This window comes from Haliotis cracherodii, unplaced genomic scaffold (genome assembly GCF_022045235.1).
Source record: "Haliotis cracherodii isolate W230 unplaced genomic scaffold, xgHalCrac1.p SCAF_31, whole genome shotgun sequence".
Classification (NCBI taxonomy): domain Eukaryota; kingdom Metazoa; phylum Mollusca; class Gastropoda; order Lepetellida; family Haliotidae; genus Haliotis; species Haliotis cracherodii.
Window position 1 is genome coordinate 1,230,377 of NW_027266288.1, and position 23,358 is coordinate 1,253,734.

General features: G+C 40.6%; 1 protein-coding gene and 1 pseudogene across 1 annotated transcript in view; one reads left to right on the forward strand and one right to left on the reverse strand.

Annotated features, from left to right (window-relative positions):
• LOC139477161 (uncharacterized) overlaps nt 1-5,590 on the forward strand; it is a 30,273-nt gene extending 24,683 nt beyond the window's left edge. The window contains exons 4-5 of the mRNA XM_071259712.1: nt 2,485-2,691; nt 3,743-5,590. Of these exons, the coding sequence (XP_071115813.1) occupies nt 2,485-2,691; nt 3,743-4,026 (491 nt within the window). The 3' untranslated portion in view covers nt 4,027-5,590. The remainder of the gene's footprint in view (nt 1-2,484; nt 2,692-3,742) is intronic.
• A 6,626-nt stretch (nt 5,591-12,216) lies between these two features.
• Nucleotides 12,217-15,321, reverse strand: LOC139477148 (fibrinogen-like protein A; annotated as a pseudogene).
• Between the last annotated feature and the right edge of the window lie 8,037 nt (nt 15,322-23,358).

Below are 23,358 nucleotides of genomic sequence, written 5' to 3' on the forward strand. Positions count from 1 at the left end.
AGCTGGTAGAAGGATATTATAATATATGTGAACATGAATAGTCTGTCACGCCTGGTTCAGAGAGCAGATAAAAGAAAGCAGACAGCGTGTTCACTAAATTGAAAGTATTTGGAAGTCAACTGTTACCCGAGTTCTATTACATATATAGTCTAGTCTACTGACACACCATAATAATAATAATCACTATTATTATTATTATGATGATGATGATATTGATAGTGATAATGTTAAATAATAATAACAATAATAATAATAATCCTCGTTTAGCTTCAATCACGCAAGGTAGAATCCTATATATTTACCATCACTAGAGCATGTGCAGTGTACCTACATTGTTACATGGCAGGGTGGTACATTGTTACATGGCAGGGTGGTATATTGTTACATGGCAGGGTGGTACATTGTTACATGGCAGGGTGGTATATTGTTACATGGCAGGGTGGTATATTGTTACATGGCAGTGTGGTACATTGTTATATGGCAGTGTGGTATATTGTTACATGGCAGGGTGGTACATTGTTACATGGCAGGGTGGTACATTGTTACATGGCAGTGTGGTATATTGTTACATGGCAGGGTGGTACATTGTTACATGGCAGGGTGGTACATTGTTACATGGCAGTGTGGTACATTGTTACATGGCAGTGTGGTACATTGTTACATGGCAGTGTGGTATATTGTTACATGGCAGGGTGGTACATTGTTACATGGCAGGGTGGTACATTGTTACATGGCAGTGTGGTACATTGTTACATGGCAGTGTGGTATATTGTTACATGGCAGGGTGGTATATTGTTACATGGCAGGGTGGTACATTGTTACATGGCAGTGTGGTACATTGTTACATGGCAGTGTGGTATATTGTTACATGGCAGGGTGGTACATTGTTACATGGCAGGGTGGTACATTGTTACATGGCAGGGTGGTATATTGTTACATGGCAGTGTGGTACATTGTTACATGGCAGGGTGGTACATTGTTACATGGCAGGGTGGTATATTGTTACATGGCAGGGTGGTACATTGTTACATGGCAGGGTGGTATATTGTTACATGGCAGTGTGGTACATTGTTACATGGCAGGGTGGTATATTGTTAAATACTGATTGTAGTTGTGCTGCATTATTCCTGTTGTGGTTCGAGAGAAGCTCATTGTATTGTGTTTGGAGAGTAATTAGTTGTGAGGAATGTAATTCTGTTTAATGTAAGGTGTTTTGAAGAAGTTACTATATTTAGATGCCAGTCTCATGTGTAAACTTCCGGAATACCGTGGACTGTGATGGTCATATTATATACTGTCATTGAATACTGTACTTCCACTCTATTGTGTACTGTCATTGTAATTGATGTGCAGTAGATTGTATTTATACGTAAACCTGGTAAATTGTGTTATACATTTGTTGATTGTATACCATTTGTTGGTTGTTTGTTGGTTTCACACTAAATTCGTTTATATACAGATTTCTAGGTTAACATATTGTGTCAACGTTTCCAGAAAGAACTGAAGAAACAAAACTGTACTTCACAATTTTAATTTACTTTAATTAATATTCATTATCGCCGGAATGGCTTGTGTCCACGTGATAAGTATTAGCACGCATCCAGCTATCTTCGTTGGTTGATAATCGCGATATGTCGTGAGTCAATTTCAAGTGTCTAGGACTATAGTACAAACATACATTTGTGTTCATTGTGTTTCTCAATAGTTGTGTCACGAAACTTCAAAACATGTTATAAATAAAGTAAACATGTTCAAGCTCTAACCTGACAGTATGACATATTAAAAAATAGGAGCCATTGGGAATGAATTATATACCTACGTGGATATCATATATGAGGGGACTGTGATCTATGATATTTTGATTGATTGGCAGGACTATGCAATAGCAAAGGATTCACATTGATTGTAAATCGGAATGATCTATGTGTGAGGGGCACATGATTCTAGAATACTTAAAAGAAATATATACTAAACTGGTGAAGTAATCCTGCTGGGGCATTGGGTGAGGTGGTGAGGTGAAATGGGGTTTAACGTCGCGTCCAAGATTATTGCACTTATATAGCGACGTGCATGTACGTGTGTGTGTTTGTGTGGCTGCTTGTACTAGTACGGACGGATGCCGATTTATAGTGCTAGCTCACTGAGATACCATGCTGCGCGCAGTTTAACATGAATACCCCACTCAGACACAGTATAATGACTCCAAGCCGACCAGTCCTTGTTTTAGCCCCTTAATGCCGAGCGCCAGACAGTGTAACAACAAGTATCATCGTTTAACGTCTTTTGGTATGACACGGCCGGGGAAGGAACCCCGGACCCTCCGCTCTCCGGGCGGACGCTCTACCACAAGACCACGGAGGCGGTCTGGGGCATTGGGCAGGACCCGTGCACACACTGTACCCATACATTGAGAATCCCACCAGCTCCTCGCTGGGAAAAGCCACCCGCATCGTCGTTATGCTTATATGAACGTATACTTTACAGCCAATCTGACGTCTACGCTGAGTGTAGATTGTGGCTCACCGACTCCTATAGAAGGCACAGACGTTGTCTACGATTCAACAGGTCTTCTTGGCATCGCAACCTACAGATGCAGGAAGGGTTTGCTGACTATCAGTCTTCGTGACACGGTGATGAGCGTCTGCCAGAAAGACCGGTCCTGGACGAAGGTCAACCAGAAGTGTGTCAACAGTAAGGATGTAAACTATTTCAATGTCTGTCTGAAAATGTCTGAAACATTGATGAAATTAGAAGTATGACTATTCCCTATTTATCACGATTACAAATTGCCCTATATATTAACAAGTGGAGAAAATAGTAATAACAATAATAAACAAAACTGATTGCTACCACCACTACTACTACTACAACTACTACAACTACTTCTACTACACAACTACTCTTCTCTAAACTACTACTACTACTGCTACAACTACTCTACTACTACATTACTACTTCTACTACTACTGCTGCTACTACAACAACTACAACCACACTACTACTTTTCTCTACACTACAACTACTGCTACTACTACCACTACACTACTACTACTGCTACAACTACTACTTCTTCTTCACTACTGCTCTTCTCTAAACTTCTACTACTGCTGCTACTACTGCTACTACTACTACTCTACTACTACACTACTACTACTGCTACTACTACTAGTACTACTGCTTCTATTACCGCAAATACTACTACTACTACTACTACTAATGCTTCTACCATTACTACTACTATTACTACTACTGCTACTACTACTACTACTACTACTACTGCTACTACTACTACTACTGATACAACAACTACTTCTACTACTACTACTACAACTACTACTTCTACTACTACTACTACTACTACTACTGGTACTACTACTACTACTAATTTTATAACTACTTCTACTTCTACTTCTACCACACTACGTCCCTTCTCTACACTACTACTACTACTTCTACTGCTACAACTACTGTTACTACTACTACTCTACTACTACTACGCTACTACTCTTCTCTACACTACTACTACTACTGCTACTGCTGCTACTACCACAACTACTACTACTGCTACAACTACTACTGCCCTAATCTTCTACTACTACTACTACTACTACAGCAACTACTACCACAGCTACAACTACAGCGACTACTGCTGTTGCTGCTACTACTACTACTATTACACATGTGAGACATGTGAGTATTGGCATCACTTTATGTATCAATGTATTTCTGTTGTCTTTGACAGTATCCGGTTGTTGGGCGGTATCTAATGCAAGAGTGTTATATACTGGCACTCAGTCAACAACCAGATCCGGCAAGACCTGCCAACGGTGGGATACTCAGGAGCCACACTCTCACAACAATAACAAAGACGCCAAGTTCGCTGTCCCAGGCTTTGAAACACCCCAAACTGTAACAGGATCTGCTAACTACTGCCGTGACCCAACACGTGAGGGATTTGTGTGGTGTTACACTACGAATCCAGATGCACGCTGGGAAAAGTGTGATGTTCCTATTTGTCCAAACTGATTTCAGTACAAGTACGATACTGCCCCAATGAATGTCTATTACTCTCATACTAACGGAAGTGGTATTGTCTGCACCAGGTTCTATGAGATATTTCTATGGGGAGGTGTCGGGTAGATTCGTGTTTTGCGACATTAAAAACTGTCAGTGTGAAAACAAGAATGTTTTTTTCTGTTATTTCTGTAGGTTATTGAATTGATTTATTGTTGAAGCCAATACTGTGTGTGGACAAGGTGGTGGGTGAATAGTGTGTTTTGTTTACGCCTCAATCAACAATATTCACTCTTAATTACTTCGTCTTTTAACTAATCAGGTTTTGGACACATCAAGTATTGGCTGATGTGACCATCATGCAATGGCGCCCGCCATCGCGATACGTTGACATACAATCAGCTTAGTCACATACTTTAGCCTTATGATAGCCATATTGGTTCACTCTCGCTACAAGTATGTGAGAAACCTTATCTGATCCAAAATACACAGAGCTTCAAACCTTCTGGGCTGCAACATGCTACCTACCAGAACACTGTAGGGAGTTGCCGTCGGTGGTTTATCGTACCCAGACAGCATTGGTCACAATATCGATCACGGTTTTGTTACGGGTTTGACACTACAGCACCTGTACTCTTGGGCCTCACCAAAATGGTAACCGTCTAAAACCTGCATCATTTCGGGTTTTCCTCCCATTAAGCTGACACCCAAAATACTGTTGAAAGCAGTGCTAACACCCACTCCCTCTTTTCAAGGTGGGGGCACGGATGGCCCAGTCGCCTAAGGCGCCACGATTCGTTGTGCAGAGTTGCGTCCCTTGGGCACGCCAAAAAACCTATGATTGTAGGTTCGAATCCCGGTTCGCCCTGATTATGTTTCTAGGTTTTTCAGCATCATACCCGTCCTCATGGGTTTCACCGAAGTGGTAAACGTCTGAGACCTGCATCACGTCTTTCTTTCCTCCGACATTAAGCTGACACCCCGTGATATAATTGTAATACTGTTAAAAGCGGCGTTAAGCCAAACTCACTCACTCATTCGCTCTTTTCAAGGTAATGCTTACTTTACTGCACTAAATGTACCAACAACCAAAGCAAATACCAAAGAAAATAAATCATATAGACAGTCAGTTGGAATAAGAGATTGGGACATCATGGGTTGTTTAGTCAGGTTCGGAGACTTGTTTGATAGCATGTCATCGTTGTTTATCTATCAATGACTCGATTGTATCAAAGCCGTCACGCCAAGTGATGACGTAACCTATACTGAATAATAAATAAACACTACAGACATACGGTTATTGTGGTCAGTATTTATATTTCTACTGTTTTTACTGTTGTAAAAATGTCGGAGTAGAAAAAATGAACAGTATTAGAAAGGTGTAACTGATAACGTCCCCTATCCTTATTCAGACGCCTCCGTGGGGTAGTGGAAAGAGCGTCTGCCCTGAGAGTTGAATGTCGGTGGTTAGAATGCCTGACCGAATTAAACCAAAATACGGCCTTGTGTTCGGTGGATAAAACAAGACTGGTCAGATCCGATTGTACATGTAAAGCAGCCACATGGTAGAGTATCCGTGTTAATCTGTGGCATGGGATCACAGTATACTAGCAGTATAAACCCAGTCTAGATTAGTTCAACTTGCCACACACACGTCCATGAACGTCACTATATAAGTAAAAGAATCGCGAAGTCGGCGTCCTTTTGCTGTTCAGGAATTTTCATGTTTTTCCCGTATTCAAGAAACAAATTCCAATCAATGAACATCGATGAAGCATTTGAATTTCCTGACTTATCAATCAAGTCGTCAGCTTCTTACTTCATTTTGTCAGATTTTGATATTTGTTGTGTGTTTTCGAATTCCATCAAAGCAAATGAGAAACCCAAGTCTATCCAAATGACAGCCACTTCTCCTAATGATCACAGTAGCACTATTCTACGGAGATGTCTAAAGGTACCTGTTAGTCGGAATGATGGTCACTGCTGCCAGGACTCTTCTCACATTAGCACCATCCCGGTCAGTCAGAATGATGGTCACTGCTCCCACCAGTCAGTCGAAATGACGGTCCCTGCTCCCCTAATCCTCCACAGTAACACCAATCCATGGAGATGTCTAAAGGTACCAGTCAGTCGAAATGATGGCCACTGCTCCCCTAATCTTCTCACAGTAACACCATCCCATGGAGATGTCTAAAGGTACCAGTCAATCAGAATGATGGCCACTGCTCCCCTAATCTTCTCACAGTAACACCATCCCGTGGAGATGTCTAAAGGTACAAGTCAGTCAGAATGATAGTTACTGCTCCCCTAATCTTCTCACAGTAACACCATCCCACGGAGATGTCTAAAGTACCAGTCAGTCGGAATGATGGTCAGTGCTTTCGCAACATTCCATTAACTTGATGGACGCCAATGTTGCCACTGCCTGAAGCTTTGTGATTGGTGAGGTGAAATGGGATGGAAAGTGGATGGCCTAGTAAATCTGTGTTTTCTGTATTTTGTACATATGAAAAAGTGGGGATGTAAGATATTCGATCCAGGTAACAATCCTGAAGTTCTGTATTTGTTTGCAAGAACATGCCTGCATAAGTTTTGTACTCTTGGCATGCGCATTTGTTTCACGTCATGCCATATATTATGAAAGTCAATTACTCAATTACAAATAAAATGTCCGGTCATCGTTGATGTCCACGTGTTCATCAGTACCAATTTACATCACGGATTTTCCTTCACCATAAACAATCCAAATTTCTCACTCACTCACCCACCCATCCACTCACCCACCCACTCACCCACTCACCCACCCACTCACTCACCCACTCATCCACCCACTCACCAATTCACCCACTCACTCACCCACTCACCCACCCACTCACTCACCCAATCATCCACCCACTCACCCATTCACCCACTCACTCACCCACTCACCCATCCACTCACTCACCCACTCATCCACCCACTCACCCATTCACCCACTCACCCACTCACCCTCCCACTCACTCACATTCAAATAATCCAATAGTCCAATAATAATTTTAAATAATCAGTCATCATTTGTTTTCGTCATAACAGTACTCGAATGTTTACATTTGTCATCAATTCTGTTGACAGAAGAGCTGTGTTAGGACGGGCGTTATGGCGCACTGCTGGAAGCGATCTGACATGTCTCTGAACATGGTATAGCGCCAGTGAGGCAATTGCCTAACAGTACGTGATCAGCAGTCATCGCGGTCTCATTTACTTGGCGATAACGTTTGGATCCTGCAGCTATATATAGCATATGAGTGCTGACCTTAAAGTCATCGCTTGTTTTGGCTGATGACCTAAATTAATACACAACTGCTGTGAGTTGACGATGATAGTCAACGCGGAAGGTCGATTTTCACGACATAGAATCAGTGCCCACAAAAACATGTATATACAATTAGCAAACATAGAAAAACGTACACACAAGAAGTACACACAGAAACACGGACAAACAAGCAGTACACACAGATGCACGTTCATACAAGCAGTACACACAGAAACACGTACATACAAGCAGTACAAACAGAAACACGTACATACAAGCAGTACACACAGAAACATGTACATACAAGCAGTACACACAGAAACATGTACATACACGCTGTACACACAGAAACACCTACATGCAAGCAGTACACACAGAAACATGTACATACACGCTGTACACACAGAAACACGTACATACACGCTGTACACACAGAAACATGTACATACACGCTGTACACACAGAAACACCTACATGCAAGCAGTACACACAGAAACATGTACATACACGCTGTACACACAGAAACACCTACATGCAAGCAGTACACACAGAAACATGTACATACAAGCAGTACACACAGAGACATGTACATACACGCTGTACACACAGAAACACCTACATGCAAGCAGTACACACAGAAACATGTACATACACGCTGTACACACAGAAACACCTACATGCAAGCAGTACACACAGAAACACGTACCTACACGCTGTACACACAGAAACACCTACATGCAAGCAGTACACACAGAAACACCTACATGCAAGCAGTACACACAGAAACACCTACATGCAAGCAGTACACACAGAAACACCTACATGCAAGCAGTACACACAGAAACACCTACATGCAAGCAGTACACACAGAAACACCTACATGCAAGCAGTACACACAGAAACACGTACCTACAAGCTGTACACACAGAAACACGTACCTACAAGCAGTACACACAGAAACACCTACATACATACAGCACACAGAAACACCTACATACAAGCAGTACACTGAACATAGTTTTTGAAAAATATGGTTTCTAATCATTTTTCAAACACAAGAACGTCCTGCACTCGATGAAGCCACATTTACTGGTTAGTGTGTTCATGATGTGTACGTTATGAATATATTCTGGTCTGAAGCTCAAATACCTACTTATGGTGGAACAAGGGATGGAGTTTGATGCATAATGCACAACACGTCACAACAACTTCGGAATAGCAAGAGTCTCTGGAGCATCACTCTAATGCCTTCACCAATCACAATCGCTGTATGACGCATCAGTTGTGGTGGAAGTTTGACTTAACACACCAAACAATACTATTATTGGCAAAGGGTGTGTGATATAATGTCCAGCGACCCCATGAAGATTCGGGGTAGAATAGATCTTCAGCAACCCATGCTTGTCGTAAGTGGCGACTCTAACGGGATCATGTGGTCAGGCTCGGTGACTTGGTTGATGCACATTGTATACCAATTGCGTGGATCGATGCTCATGACATCAATCACTGGATTTCTGGTCCAAACTTGATTATTTACAGACCGCCGTCAAATAGCTGGAATATTGCTGAGTGCAGCGTTAAACAACAAACAAACAAACAAATTTAATGTCAAACAACTTTGTCTTCACCTCGACCTCTTCACATTCAAGCACACATATTCAAGATCATTGCAAAAAGCAGGAAATGAAAACGACTGTTTCCAGCAGGCATGCAACAGGCATGCATAGACCAGCTAGAGAAAGATGTGTTTGTTTGTTTGTTTGTTTGTTTGTTTGTCTGTTGCAGCAACATTCCATCTATATGAAGGCGGACTGCTAATCAAGGATTCTGGACAAAACTATATATCGTGAGCCTCGGTCTATGCTTCTACGATACACTCAGACAAACAGTTCTAACCAAGCTCTTCACAGTGAAATATAAGTCTTGTACACACCGATTTCCGATTAGTCTTTACGCAGGAATAGGCCCTTCCAAGTTTCAGTAAATGGGTTGTTCATTTTCTAACAGTACACACATTATAGAGCAACATGTGTAACTATTATTGCTTGGAATTGACTTCGCAGAGTTTTCGTTTTTCAAATTGACATCATTCAGGAAAATCATTTTGTGTGTGTGTGAGGTGGTGGAGCGTGAGTGATGTTATGCAAGTATGTATTCTACACTCACTTTCCGATAAGTCTTTGGGTAAAAAAACAGAAATATGCCCTTGCAGGTATCAGTTAATGTGGCTGTTCATTTTCTAATAGTACACAGATCAGAGAGCTACACATGTGTGACTAATATAGGCCGGAATTGACTTCCAAAAGTTTTTCTTTATTTCAAATTGACACCATGGAGCGAGGTCATTTTGTAATGTTATTATCTTAACCTTAAGACCCGGGTTCGCCTCCCCACATGGATACAATATGTGAATCCCATTTATTTCCGGTATATTGCTAAAAGCGCCTATACATACTCACTCACTCTTAAACTTCAGCCTCCATCTTGTATAGTATAGGCTCTCGCCAAATACAAACGAGTGTGAGTGTGTCGAAGTCCACATATATCATTCACTAATTACAACATACAAGTACCCTTCTTGCAACATCAAACTTTTGTCTTGATTGAAAAATCAAAATAACTGTACTTTGCAGGACTATATCATAGCCAAGTCCAGGAAAGTCTCAGCAACACATCCAACGTCAGGACCCTAGGACATAGAGTCTAGAGACACCATTCTACAGGTGAATATTTAAGGCGTGATGAACAAGTGGGACAAACTGGTACTCGCCCTGAGGTGTGTTTACAGGCCGCCGTCGTCGTATAGCAGGAGTACCCGGAGTGCGGCGCCAGGCAATAATCAAACAGCTACACATTAATGCAAATTGTGTGAGTGGAGGTTGTTCCAGGTTTTCTCGAACTACATTTATAGCCCCAGGAGTTTAAGATAGATTAAAATATGTCCTGCTAGGTCAGACTCATTTATGTTGGTGTTCTTATGTAAATGCATAAATGTTGATCAGACAAATGAGTCTGTGTATATTTCATACTGTATACATGTTATATACCTAACATCTTTCCTATTATCTGACGGATAGGTCGAATCCCCGATAAGTCGTACTATTGATCTGGTTTTCGATTGTAAAACAAATACATTACAGCATCACATAAAACAGGCCTTCAATGTTTGAGGATCACTTACAGCTATTGTTATTCGTCTTCTATGGGTCAAATTTACCTTCTCACGTAAGTATTTATCATGATATGAGTTAACATGCGATACTTCGGACTTTCCTCTTATAATTAATTACACATAAAGATGTAAGTGTACCCACACGTAGATGACAGTTTCCTCTTTAAGCTGTGATGTACCTTACCCACACGTAGATGACAGTTTCCTCTTTAAGCTGTGATGTACCTTACCCACACGTAGATGACAGTTTCCTCTTTAAGCTGTGGTGTACCTTACCCACACGTAGATGACAGTTTCCTCTTTAAGCTATGATGTACCTTACCCATACGTAGATGACAGTTTCCTCTTTAAGCTGTGATGTACCTTACCCACACGTAGATGACAGTTTCCTCTTTAAGCTGTGGTGTACCTTACCCACACGTAGATGACAGTTTCCTCTTTAAGCTGTGGTGTACCTTACCCACACGTAGATGACAGTTTCCTCTTTAAGCTGTGATGTACCTTACCCACACGTAGATGACAGTTTCCTCTTTAAGCTGTGATGTACCTTACCCACACGTAGATGACAGTTTCCTCTTTAAGCTGTGATGTACCTTACCCACACGTAGATGACAGTTTCCTCTTAAAGCTGTGGTGTACCTTACCCACACGTAGATGACAGTTTCCTCTTTAAGCTATGATGTACCTTACCCACACGTAGATGACAGTTTCCTCTGTAAGCTATGATGTACCTTACCCACACGTAGATGACAGTTTCCTCTGTAAGCTATGATGTACCTTACCCACACGTAGATGACAGTTTCCTCTTTAAGCTGTGTTGTACGTTACCCACACGTAGATGACAGTTTCCTCTTTAAGCTGTGATGTACCTTACCCACACGTAGATGACAGTTTCCTCTTTAAGCTGTGATGTACCTTACCCACACGTAGATGACAGTTTCCTCTTTAAGCTGTGGTGTACCTTACCCACACGTAGATGACAGTTTCCTCTTTAAGCTGTGATGTACCTTACCCACACGTAGATGACAGTTTCCTCTGTAAGCTATGATGTACCTTACCCACACGTAGATGCCAGTTTCCTCTTTAAGCTGTGGTGTACCTTACCCACACGTAGATGACAGTTTCCTCTTTAAGCTGTGATGTACCTTACCCACACGTAGATGACAGTTTCCTCTTTAAGCTGTGATGTACCTTACCCACACGTAGATGACAGTTTCCTCTTTAAGCTGTGGTGTACCTTACCCACACGTAGATGACAGTTTCCTCTTTCAGCTGTGGTGTACGATGTTCAACAGAGTATAAGATATAGGGAATGGGTTTATTCAGTTAGGAGGAATTGTTGCCTAGCTTTGGAGTACAAAATCATCTTAAGTGGACAAAGTAAACGTTTTTCTCGTACTCTGTAAATCTACAACCTAATGTAGGATATCATCCTTCTACTCAGCGCCTTTCTCGAAATACGTCAGCATTCTAAACAACTCATGCTTCTTGTATTAAATAATACTGCATTCACATGACTATTTTACGCCAAAGAACGCCAAAGTTCAACTTTTACATCCTACTTCATTAAGGAACTCTATACCTGTACAGTATTGTACGTCACTTGGACATGAATAAATCCGTGAACTGGTATGACAAACAAATACCATGAAATTATAAGTTTCTTTGAGAGACTTACGATTTGCCACTTAACTGCGATATATATTCACGTTGATTATACAATTGGGTAGGTTTGTGTTTTACATTTCGGAAATACTGAAATCAAACAATCACGAGTTAGTTGAGAGGTCGGATTTTCATGGATGAAGATGTTACACCTGACAAACCAGACCAGTAAAGTGTTTTGCTGTACAGCCAATTGAGTTCTGAGTGGTAGCAGCTCTTGTACCACCACGCCCCTTTGTAAGAAACAGCACAGTTCACGGAGTTTGTATCCAGATCCAGGTTCTTGGCAGTGAATCTGCTGTTGTTACTATACAACATCTTGTCTCCTGAAAGTGGACGGAGACCAGAATAGTTCGTTGTACTGTTTATGTTAGTAGATAACCTACTCTTATTAAGATACAGGGTTTGAAGGATGAAGATTGCGGATATGCAAATGATGTCACCTGGCAGGAAATACTTTCAAGCTCCGTGCATCGATGCAATGCCTCCCAGCTTGCTTCGATAAGATTTGATATGTTCAACGTAAAGCCGAACTTGAATCTTTGTTCGAAATTTCATAATTGAAAACATGGGCTTATCTCTGCCGAGTCAAGATTACGACGGAAATCTTTGGTAACAGCAGAAATAACAGTCTGATATTTTCATGAGGGATATGTGTACTTTCCTGCACTTAAACCACTTCAATAAGACACATTAATGAACGTATATTCCGAGAGAATGAATAAATTTCTAATACACATTAAACAGTAAGTTTAAAAATGTATAACATGCTCACCAGCTGCCCCTGACTATCAAATTAAAATTAAACTGTTGCTTAAAATAGTTAACGTTCTCACCAGCCGTCCCTGAGTAGTTCCCCACGAACAGAGTGTAGAACTCAGACATGCTGCCCAGATGGAAGCTGTTGTACTCGGCAAAGAAGTGACCTCCCGATTTGTTCACCAGGTCGATCCGCAGCTCATAGGTTTTCTGCTTCGTCAGTCTGTGTATCTTCTCATTTCCTGAAATATGACTCGACTGTACTTTCTACCGTTGGCCTTGAGACTCCAGTCACACATTATATTACTTTAAACCTAAACTACCACACATTGAAGATGAATAGAACGCCTGTATCAAGGAGGTGAGTCAGTAAAGGACAGCAATATGTACAGCAACATCCAACAACGCAACAATGGGGACACTGAGTTTCACCAATTGTACCCATGTGTATAGCAACATTCAGCAACAAAACAATGGGGACACTGAGTTTCACCAATTGTACCCATGTCGGGAATGGAACCCATCTGTATAGTGAGACGTGCATAAACCTCTGACTTCTTGGGTACAGCCCCAACGCACACGCACGCACACGCACACACACACACACACGTACACGCGCACACGCACACATACTCATTTGCAGGATGACCTTATTTTACTTTTATATCTTTTAAAACAGCTTTCTTGTGGTCAAACAACCTACATTTAAAATATGGGTTAAATGGGATGTCGTTAATATAGAACATATTCATGTTACATATTTGTGGACCAAATGGAAGTTGTACAAACCGAGCCAGAATTCTCTTGTGAGATTTCCAAATCCATCCATATATTCAAACCAGGTTCGATAGAAATCTTCTGAGCCGTCCTGTCGCCTTTGAAACACCTGAACGTTGTAAATTCAACTCAGATAATCAAAATATAGAGGCATAGGTTTGTAAGAGTGTTAACAGTAAATACGTTGCATCGAAAAGCCAAAAGGGTGTTTAACAGGAATGAAAAAGGAAAAAAAACAGCATCAGCTATATTCACAGTGATATAAATGTCATGCTGCAAATATTGTCGCCATCTCACCAGCCATCCTCCACCGTGTTGGGTCATGTCACAGTAGGCCAGAAATGACCCCTTCCCGTCTGTCGGCTTGATCCGGTAAACTCTTCAGCTTCGGGAAACTCGTTCAGGATGCTCCTGCAATCTGTTGAACATTAAAATGGTCAATTCTGATTGGCCTTTCAGAGGTTTCAAACCACCATAAATAATTCTGATTAAAAAAAAGTAGATTTGGCGACCTCATCAAGGCCGAATCTCATATTTAAAGAAAATTATCAGTCATTGTCAGTGTGCATTTAAAATACCAATATGCACAGTGTCAGGTTACAAATATTACAAATATTACAAATATTGCAAAAGCAATCCAAAAAAAGTATATTTCAAGTCTTGGGGTTAAAGGAAAGCTTGGTATTTTTCGCTTTTCTGTAACTCCCTGTGACAACATTTTTGGCGTCACAATGAGCGTTGTAATGTCATAAGAGTGACGTGTTGTAGAAATAACCCTTCATGGCTTTCTTACAGTTCGTTAGGCTGCCAACTTTTGGTTAGCTTACGAAGTAGTTACGATGTGTTTACACTTTCAATGACTGTCATTCATGCGACTGAATAATACTGATGTTCCATACCAGCACCATTACTTTATATTATCAGTGTTTCTGTTATTACAGACAACCATTCCAAACATGTGAGTAAACCCATGATACTTGACTCAATATCTTCGCTGACAACAAAGTGTTCGCGCACAGTTCATCGTGGAAAGGTGATAAACATACGATGTAACTGCAGATGATTTAAGAGCGTTAATTTGAATTTGTAACCGAACACACAGTTATTTGTCTCTCCTGAATATTCTACGCGTCAGTAAGCAATACTACTACAGTCTTATCACCAAACCTAGATGAGCCTTACGTGGTCAGTGCTGCAAAGGTGTTATCAAACTCATTCTTCAGTGCTCAGATATGATGACATTTTGGAGGTGAGTAATTAGATTTGGACCAGATAACCCAATGATTGACAAGCAGAAACATTGAGTAATCAGAGGACAAAAAGTACGAATACCAGGTGTGGGATGGCGAAGAAATGGCTTCAATATACTCACCACTGCGCATGTCCGTGTTCCCACAGGTTTCATCCCTGGAAGCCAGAAAGTTGTCCATGGATGACTTAAAGGTGTCGTAGTTGTCCAGAACCTGACAGTAGTCACTGGATATGTTAGCATATACACAAGCACATATCAAGACCACACATAGACAAAGTCGGAACACCATGCTGTTGACAGGGTCTTTTCCTTTAGGGATTGTATGCCATCCAAGTGAATGTATGCTTGAGTGAGGAGTACTTTATATTTATAGGCAGACTTAGTTGTCAATCAAAATACTCTGGACATGTAATATGAATATGAGTCTAATCTGTTTATTCAGTACATGAGTGTGGGCCAGCGTCCCATAGTACAATTCGGTTCACCAGACATGTATACAAATACAACTGTGTACACCTAAATACACAACAGCAAGGCATTCATAGATAAAGAATATTACTTCTGCAAAAATGAGTTCCTTAACTTAAAAGCGTGGTAAATATAACAAGCCAGACTTCTAATTGTTGACTGATGCAGAGACGACATAAGTATGTAAAATTGTTCTATTGATGGATTTACATAATATTTTTGAGGAATATATGTCACTCGGAGAGCATAATATTTTTCACAAACCAATACAAAATGGTATTCAGACTCAACATAGCCTGTTTTACAAACCATACATAACCTTCGCTGTCTTGGGATACCAAAATATCTCCCGGTTTCTATGTGGAGCGAGTGGGAGCTAGCTCTAAAACGTGCCAGTCATGTGATGGTACCTCTCGTGATATTAATATGCTGCATTACATGCGTATTGGTACTTGTACATTGAACTGACAAACAATCCCAAGTGAAGTGAAGTTTCAGCTGTAACTGATGTAGGCCATTAGCCCGGTCCTCTCTAGCATCCTTCTCCTCCCAATGAACGCACTTGTCTATCAATTGTCTGACACTTATCTACACATTGTCTACCACTTGGTTAACAATTGTATAATCATTGTCCAACATTTGACAAAATGCGATCACGTTTAAAGGTCAGTTGTCCTCATTTACAAGTCTTCATTTAAGTAATGTCTAAACACTGTGACAGGGAATAACTATCCTATCACATTTACTCACGTACATCGAATGTTTCTTTGTTGATCCCGACTTTATGAGTGTGCTCATGTGTGTGTGAATACGTGTATATGTACTCAGTAAATTAGATAACATATGTATATACTATTGCTCTATGAGATATGAATAACAGTGCTTTAAAAACGTTTTCTTCAAATGATAAGCAGTTTATTGCCAAAAAAAGTTGTTGTGGATGCTTACTGGGCATTTGACCGATGGCACAAACCAATCCAGTATTCCAGATAACCTTATAAATATCACAGTCATGTATTATTCCATTACTTGCGTTTTAGTTATCATGTCAGGTCTGATGAATCTATGTGTAGAAAAATCATACGATTTATACATTACAAGTATTTGAAGATCAAATATATCGTAGGATAATAAACACGTTTGCTGAAATGAAAGCATTGTTTTTAACTTCTAAATGTATTACAGGACAAAGGTTACATTGTAACATCATGTTCTCCAACTGCTGCCACACAGAGGGCACTACAGTCAGTATCTTGTGTAATCCCCCCTGTGTAAGTACCTATCGGTGCACCGTGACCTCATACTCATCACCAGGGTTCACGATGACAGCCTGGGGTATGGTGTTCCACTCCCGAATGAGAGCTCTCAGCAGAGTACCAATCTCGTGTGGCACTTTGTTGCGTCTTCTGTAAACATGATGTACTGACTTTGTGTGGTGTCTTTGGTGTGGACAACAATTTTAGCATGTATTGAACAAAGTCCAAATGGCGAATGGTATCAGTGGGAGGTGTATACTTTCCTGAACACCTTACGAACACGAGACGTTAGATTCTATGTATTTTACAAGGAAGACAGCGATCTGATTTCCATCATATAAAGTAGGGCTACATCATTTCCTGCAACAAAACAAGACTGACATGGTCACCATCTGGCTCTAACAATTTTAATAGTCTCACCAGGAAATATGTTTCTGTATGTCAATATTATCAATACTAACATTACAAGTATTCTGAGCATACAGGAAAACAGAAAGAAAGCATGAATGTTGGTACTTTTAGTAACAGATACTGAAAATATCATCAATTAAATAGAGGTATTGACCAATTTTCATTGAACATTATCATCCTGAAATATATATGCTTAGTCCTCTATGGTCCGTAAACACACAGCAGAATTGATGACTACTGATGTAGCTACATCTCTGATGACGTCCTCGATAACTGTCTGTTCTTTTTCTCGATGAAAGTCCAGGTTGTAGTACACAGAGCCGGAGCTACAGCTGCCAAGAGTTAGCCCAGATTGGGATGGACAAAATATATTAGCGCACTCAACTTTTTGCTGCTCAAGACGTTTCCATTCCTTACAAAAATCGTGTTTATTGGTGGGCGTTATCTTGTTGATATCAAAATTAACGACCAGTCCTAAGCCCAATGGGAACCAAGACTGGCCTCAAACCTCATCATCATGTCGATCATCAATGAGGAAAAAATCAAGTAAGCTGTAAGTGATGCAAGTCCACACCACCACTGAGATGCGCAACGTGCTCTTTTAGAGTGGGTGTTGATATTAAAATTGACAAAGTGCAAAGTTAAGTACCATTGTCTTCAAAACTATATCACCATCGAACACCTGTGAGACGACGACGCCTGTCCTGTGGCTGTGGGCGAGTGACGCAGCTCACACCACCACTGTACCACCGCCATGTCGGTACTGCTGTGCAATGGTACACTGCTGGTAGCGATCTAACATGTCTCTTAACTAAACTTTGTGTGACGCCAGAGACCCATCTGCCTAACACATGAAAATACAATCCGTACACATACAAACACGTACATGCAAGCCGTACACACAGAAACACGTACATACAAGCCATATACACAGAAACACGTACATACAAATCGTAAACACACAAACACATACATATAAGCCGTACACACAACAAACACGTACATACAAATCGTACACTCAACAAACACGTACATACAAATCGTACACACACAAACACGTACATATAAACCGTACACACAACAAACACGTACATACAAATCATACACACAACAAACACGTACATACAAATCGTACACACACAAACACGTACATATAAGCCGTACACACAACAAACACGTACATATAAACCGTACACACAACAAACACGTACACACAAATCATACACACAACAAACACGTACATATTAACCGTACACACAACAAACACGTACATATAAACCGTACACACAACAAACACGTACATATAAACCGTACACACAACAAACACGTACATACAAATCATACACACAACAAACACGTACATACAAATCATACACACAACAAACACGTACATATAAACCGTACACACAACAAACACGTACATATAAACTGTACACACAACAAACACGTACATACAAATCATACACACAACAAACACGTACATACAAATCATACACACAACAAACACGTACATATAAACCGTACACACAACAAACACGTACATATAAACCGTACACACAACAAACACGTACATACAAATCATACACACACAAACACGTACATATAAGCCGTATATACAACAAACACGTACATACAAATCATACACACAACAAACACGTACATACAAATCGTACACACACAAACACGTACATATAAGTCGTACACACAATAAACACGTACATACCAATGGTACACATAACAAGCACGTACATACAAATCGTACACACAATATACACGTACATACAAATCGTAAGCACAAAAAAACGTACATATAAGCCGCACACACACAAACACGTACATATAAGCCGTACACACACAAACACGTACATATAAGCCGCACACACAACAAACACGTACATACAAATCGTACACACACAAACACGTTCACACAAAGCAATACACACAGAAACTAGCGCATACCAGCAACATGCACAGAAATACGAAAAATCACGCAGTACACACAGAAGCATGTATATACAGGCAGTACACAGAAACACGAACATACAAGCACTACACTCAGAAACACGTACACACACGCAGTACATAGAAACACGTGCATACAAGCAGTACACACTGAAACACGAAAAAAACGCAGTACACAAAGAAACACGTGCATACAATCATTACACACATCCACAGGTACATACAAGAAGTGCTCACAGAAACATGTGCATACAAGCAGTGCTCACAGACACACGTGCATACACGCCGTACACAGAAACAGGTGCATACACGCAGTATACAGAAACACGTACAAATAAGCAGGACACACAGAAACACGTACATACACGCAGTACACAGAAACACGTGCATACAAGCAGTACACACAGAAACACGTGCATACACGCAGTGCACATAAACACGTGCATACACACAGTACACAGAAACACGTATATACAAGCAGTACACACAGAAACACGTGCATACACGCAGTGCACATAAACACGTGCATACACACAGTGCACAGAAACACGTACATACAAGCAGTACACACAGAAACACGTACATAACAAGCAGTACACAGAAACACGTACATACAAGCAGTCCACACAGAAACATGTACATACAAGGAGAACACACAGAAACACGTACATACAAGGAGTACACACAGAAACACCTACATAACAAGCAGTACACAGAAACGTGTACATATAATCAGTGCGCATAGAAACACAAACACACCAGCAGTACACACAGAAACACGTACACACAAACAATACATAGAATATGGTATATGATGTTTAATTATTTGTAAACACAAGAACGTCCTGCACTCAGTAAAGCCACATCTCGAGGTCAGTGTTGTTTTGAGTGTATTCTTGTCTGAAGCTCAAGTACCTACTTATGGTGGAATAAGGGTTGGAGTTTGATGCACAATGCACAACACGTCACGACAACTTAGGAATAGCAAGAGTCTCTTGAGCATCACTCTAATGCCTCCACAAATTACAATCGCTGTATGACGCATCAGTTGTTGTGGAAGCTTGACTTAACAAACCAAACATTACTATTATTGGCAAAGGGCGTGTGATATAATGTCCAGCGACCCCATGAAGATTCTTGGTAGAATAGGTCTTCAGCAACCCATGCATGTCGTATGAGGCGACTAACGAGATCGGGTGACTTGGTTGATGCAAGTTATCGGATCCGAATTGTGTGAATCGATGCTCATGGCAACAATCATTCAATGGTCTGATCCAGACTTGACTAATTACAGACCGACAAGAAACAAATATAATGTCAAGCAACTTTGTTTGTCTTTACCTCGACCTCTACTCATTCAAACAAACATATTCACGTTCATTTCCAAAAGAAGGATGTGAAAACGACTGTCCCTTCGTTTTATGTCCAACATACATGCATAGACCAGCTATAGAAAGATGTGTTTGTTTGTTTGTGTGTTTGTTTTAGCACGTTTGGATATTTTCGCCTTTCTGTAACCGTCTATGACAATAATCTTTTGTGTCACAATGAGCGTTGTGATGTCATAAGAGTGACGTGTTATAGAAATAACCCTACATGGCTTGCTAACAGTTCTTTAGGATGCCAACTTTTGGTTGGCTTACAAAGTAGTTACGTTGTGTTTCCTCTTTCAATGACTGTCGTTTGTCTGGTTGGTTTGTTGTTTTACGCTGCACTTAGCAATATTCCATCTATATGACGGCGGTCTGCAAATCATTGATTCTGGACAAGACTACCCAGTGACAGACATCCTGAGCATCGGTCTATGCATCTACAGTTACGATGGTTGCTAATGACCAATTCTAACCCAGCTTTTCACGGGTGAAATTTAAGTATTACAAAGGTAGGAGTTGCATTGATGTTTGAGTACTGAGGGAATACACCCCGAAGTTGAGAGCAGGTGGTCTAACCTGGCTGCTGGTGATCCGTAGCCAGTATTTCAGTTGTAATTATCTAAGCTGTAATTATGTGTGTTTTCTACCTTTGACTCAGTTTATCGACTTTGGTCAACTCGTATGTCGAGAAGACACAAGCATCCGTCACTGAGCATGGTGTTACAACATTGACTGCCATCTTCTATGATGGCGTTACTCTTGAAAGGGTTGTGGAGCTTGTGTGTGCATACACATATTCAAGTATGTCCTTCCACATTCACTTTCCATGAGTCGTTACATTTGGGTACATTCAACCAGGAATGAGTCCTTGCGGCTATCACTGACTATGGTCATTAAATGAACAGTATAGATATATAAGAGCTACTTATGTTACTAACATTGTCGCGATTTGTTAATCAAGGCTTGTTTTGCACAGATCTCGTCACTGACAGACAGCCCCCGTCCTGCATCAGCAGAGACATTCACATTGAGAAGAGGAAACACGGAAAACCTGTCAAATTTGTTATGTGTCATTTGAAAACAATGTCAAAACCTAAAACAACAACATAGACGGAATGTACGTTAGTCTTGTTTGTTCGAGAAACGTTACGAAAAGAAGGTAAACTTTGAAAAGTACGATTGCTGTCACAGTGTCGGATGAATGACCTGACTTGACCCAGATATGAGACAGCCGAAACCAGGAATGGCATGAGAACCGGCGTTACAGTTTAATCAGGACAGCACGTCTAATGAACATCGTGTGTGATTTGAAACAAGTGTGACTGATGGGAAACACGTGCATGTGGGATTTTAGGAGGACTTGTCAAACGCGCTTGTAGCCTAGTAGATCATGGGTGTTTGTTGATATTATGATGTGTTTCATAATGGTCGAATAGCTGTTGACAGACTAACATGGTATCAGGAGACTTGGTGCCAAGCCGTCCGCATTCACGGAGTTCATTTAGTTAAAGGACACAGGATCAGATCGCTGGTGCAAGTTTTCTTTTCCTTGTATTTTTAATTACTTTGGTTTCGATTTCAAAACCTCTCCGAGTTCAGCAAAGTGCATCGATTTCGCAACCAGATGTTGGTAATCTTGTCGCTAAGGTAACACACTCTGCTGCCCTTGATCTCCTTCAAAGTAGACATTTCGAATTAAATGCGTGCCGAAATGATAAATTTGCAAAGAATAATGTTTGGTTGGACCTTTACTGTGTCATTAACCCTCGTTTGGTGCCCGGACGTCAGTCAGCCTGCATACCGCCCAGCACCGCACTGTGCTGACGTCACTGTTACAAAAACGTATACATTTTATAAAAAAAGTGTCAAGTTCTTATTTCTTCCCACAACGTTAAATTTTTTTAAGAATTGGGTTCCTTTATGATGTCTTTCAGAAAGTCTAAACGTTGTTGCAAAATGATTTTTTCTTACCTGTATAAATTTGTGGACTAAGTTCATGTCAACTTGTCAAGTTTAGTCTTTTTCATTGTGTTTTTATTTTCATTGGCAGTTATCGATGTCATCATCGTTCACAAAGGCAAACCTGTCTGTACTAAGTCCGGTTTTGGGGTTCGGGTGGTCGAACAATTCATCAATCAGCAAGTCCTCTGACACAGACGCAAACCCGGACTTGGTGGTGATGATCTTGGCGCACTAGAAACAGTTTCTGGCAACATCACAATCTGAATCGTGGAACTTCAATCTGACCATATGCAGTTTTGACAACAAAGACATTAAATGTGTTCAGGGGGTGAATTATACTAATAACTCTTCATGTCAGCCAGATCTCCGTCCGCTTTAACGAGGTCATTTACTTTGACAGGTGTCAAATGGCCAGCCATATTTGTTTACAAACGCAGACGTAGTTTTGGTTTTTACTGTAAAACGAAAATGATATATGAAACATTGTTAATTGTCTTAAAAATCTCGAATCAGTGAGATTTTAGCACGTAAAACATCTGAAGGGAAAGGCGTGGATTTGTGAATGAATGTAATAAGAAAAAAATAGTTCTGTTGTGCAATGAAAATTGATCTTTGTTCAACTGACCAATCAGCTTCGAGAATCACTTATTGCACACTGTGCAAATATCAAAAAGTTATTACATATTTGCATATTTGAGCCCATATGGGTAATAAATATACTTATCACCACTATTTTGCCTTTTACCCTCCAACAGAATCTGTTTCGGTGTATAATCGAGACTGATAATTGTCCGGCGCTGACGTTTTATATTTCTATGTTTCTAAGTAATTTTACTCGTGCGCAGCTGCGTTAATGGCTGTAGGAATGATGAAAGATGTATCACATACAAATAATGTGTCGAGTTCCCGATTTTCTCGAACTACATTTACAGTCCCAGTAGTTTAAGATAAGTTAAAAATGCCCTGACAGGTCGGACTCAACTATTTTGGTGTTC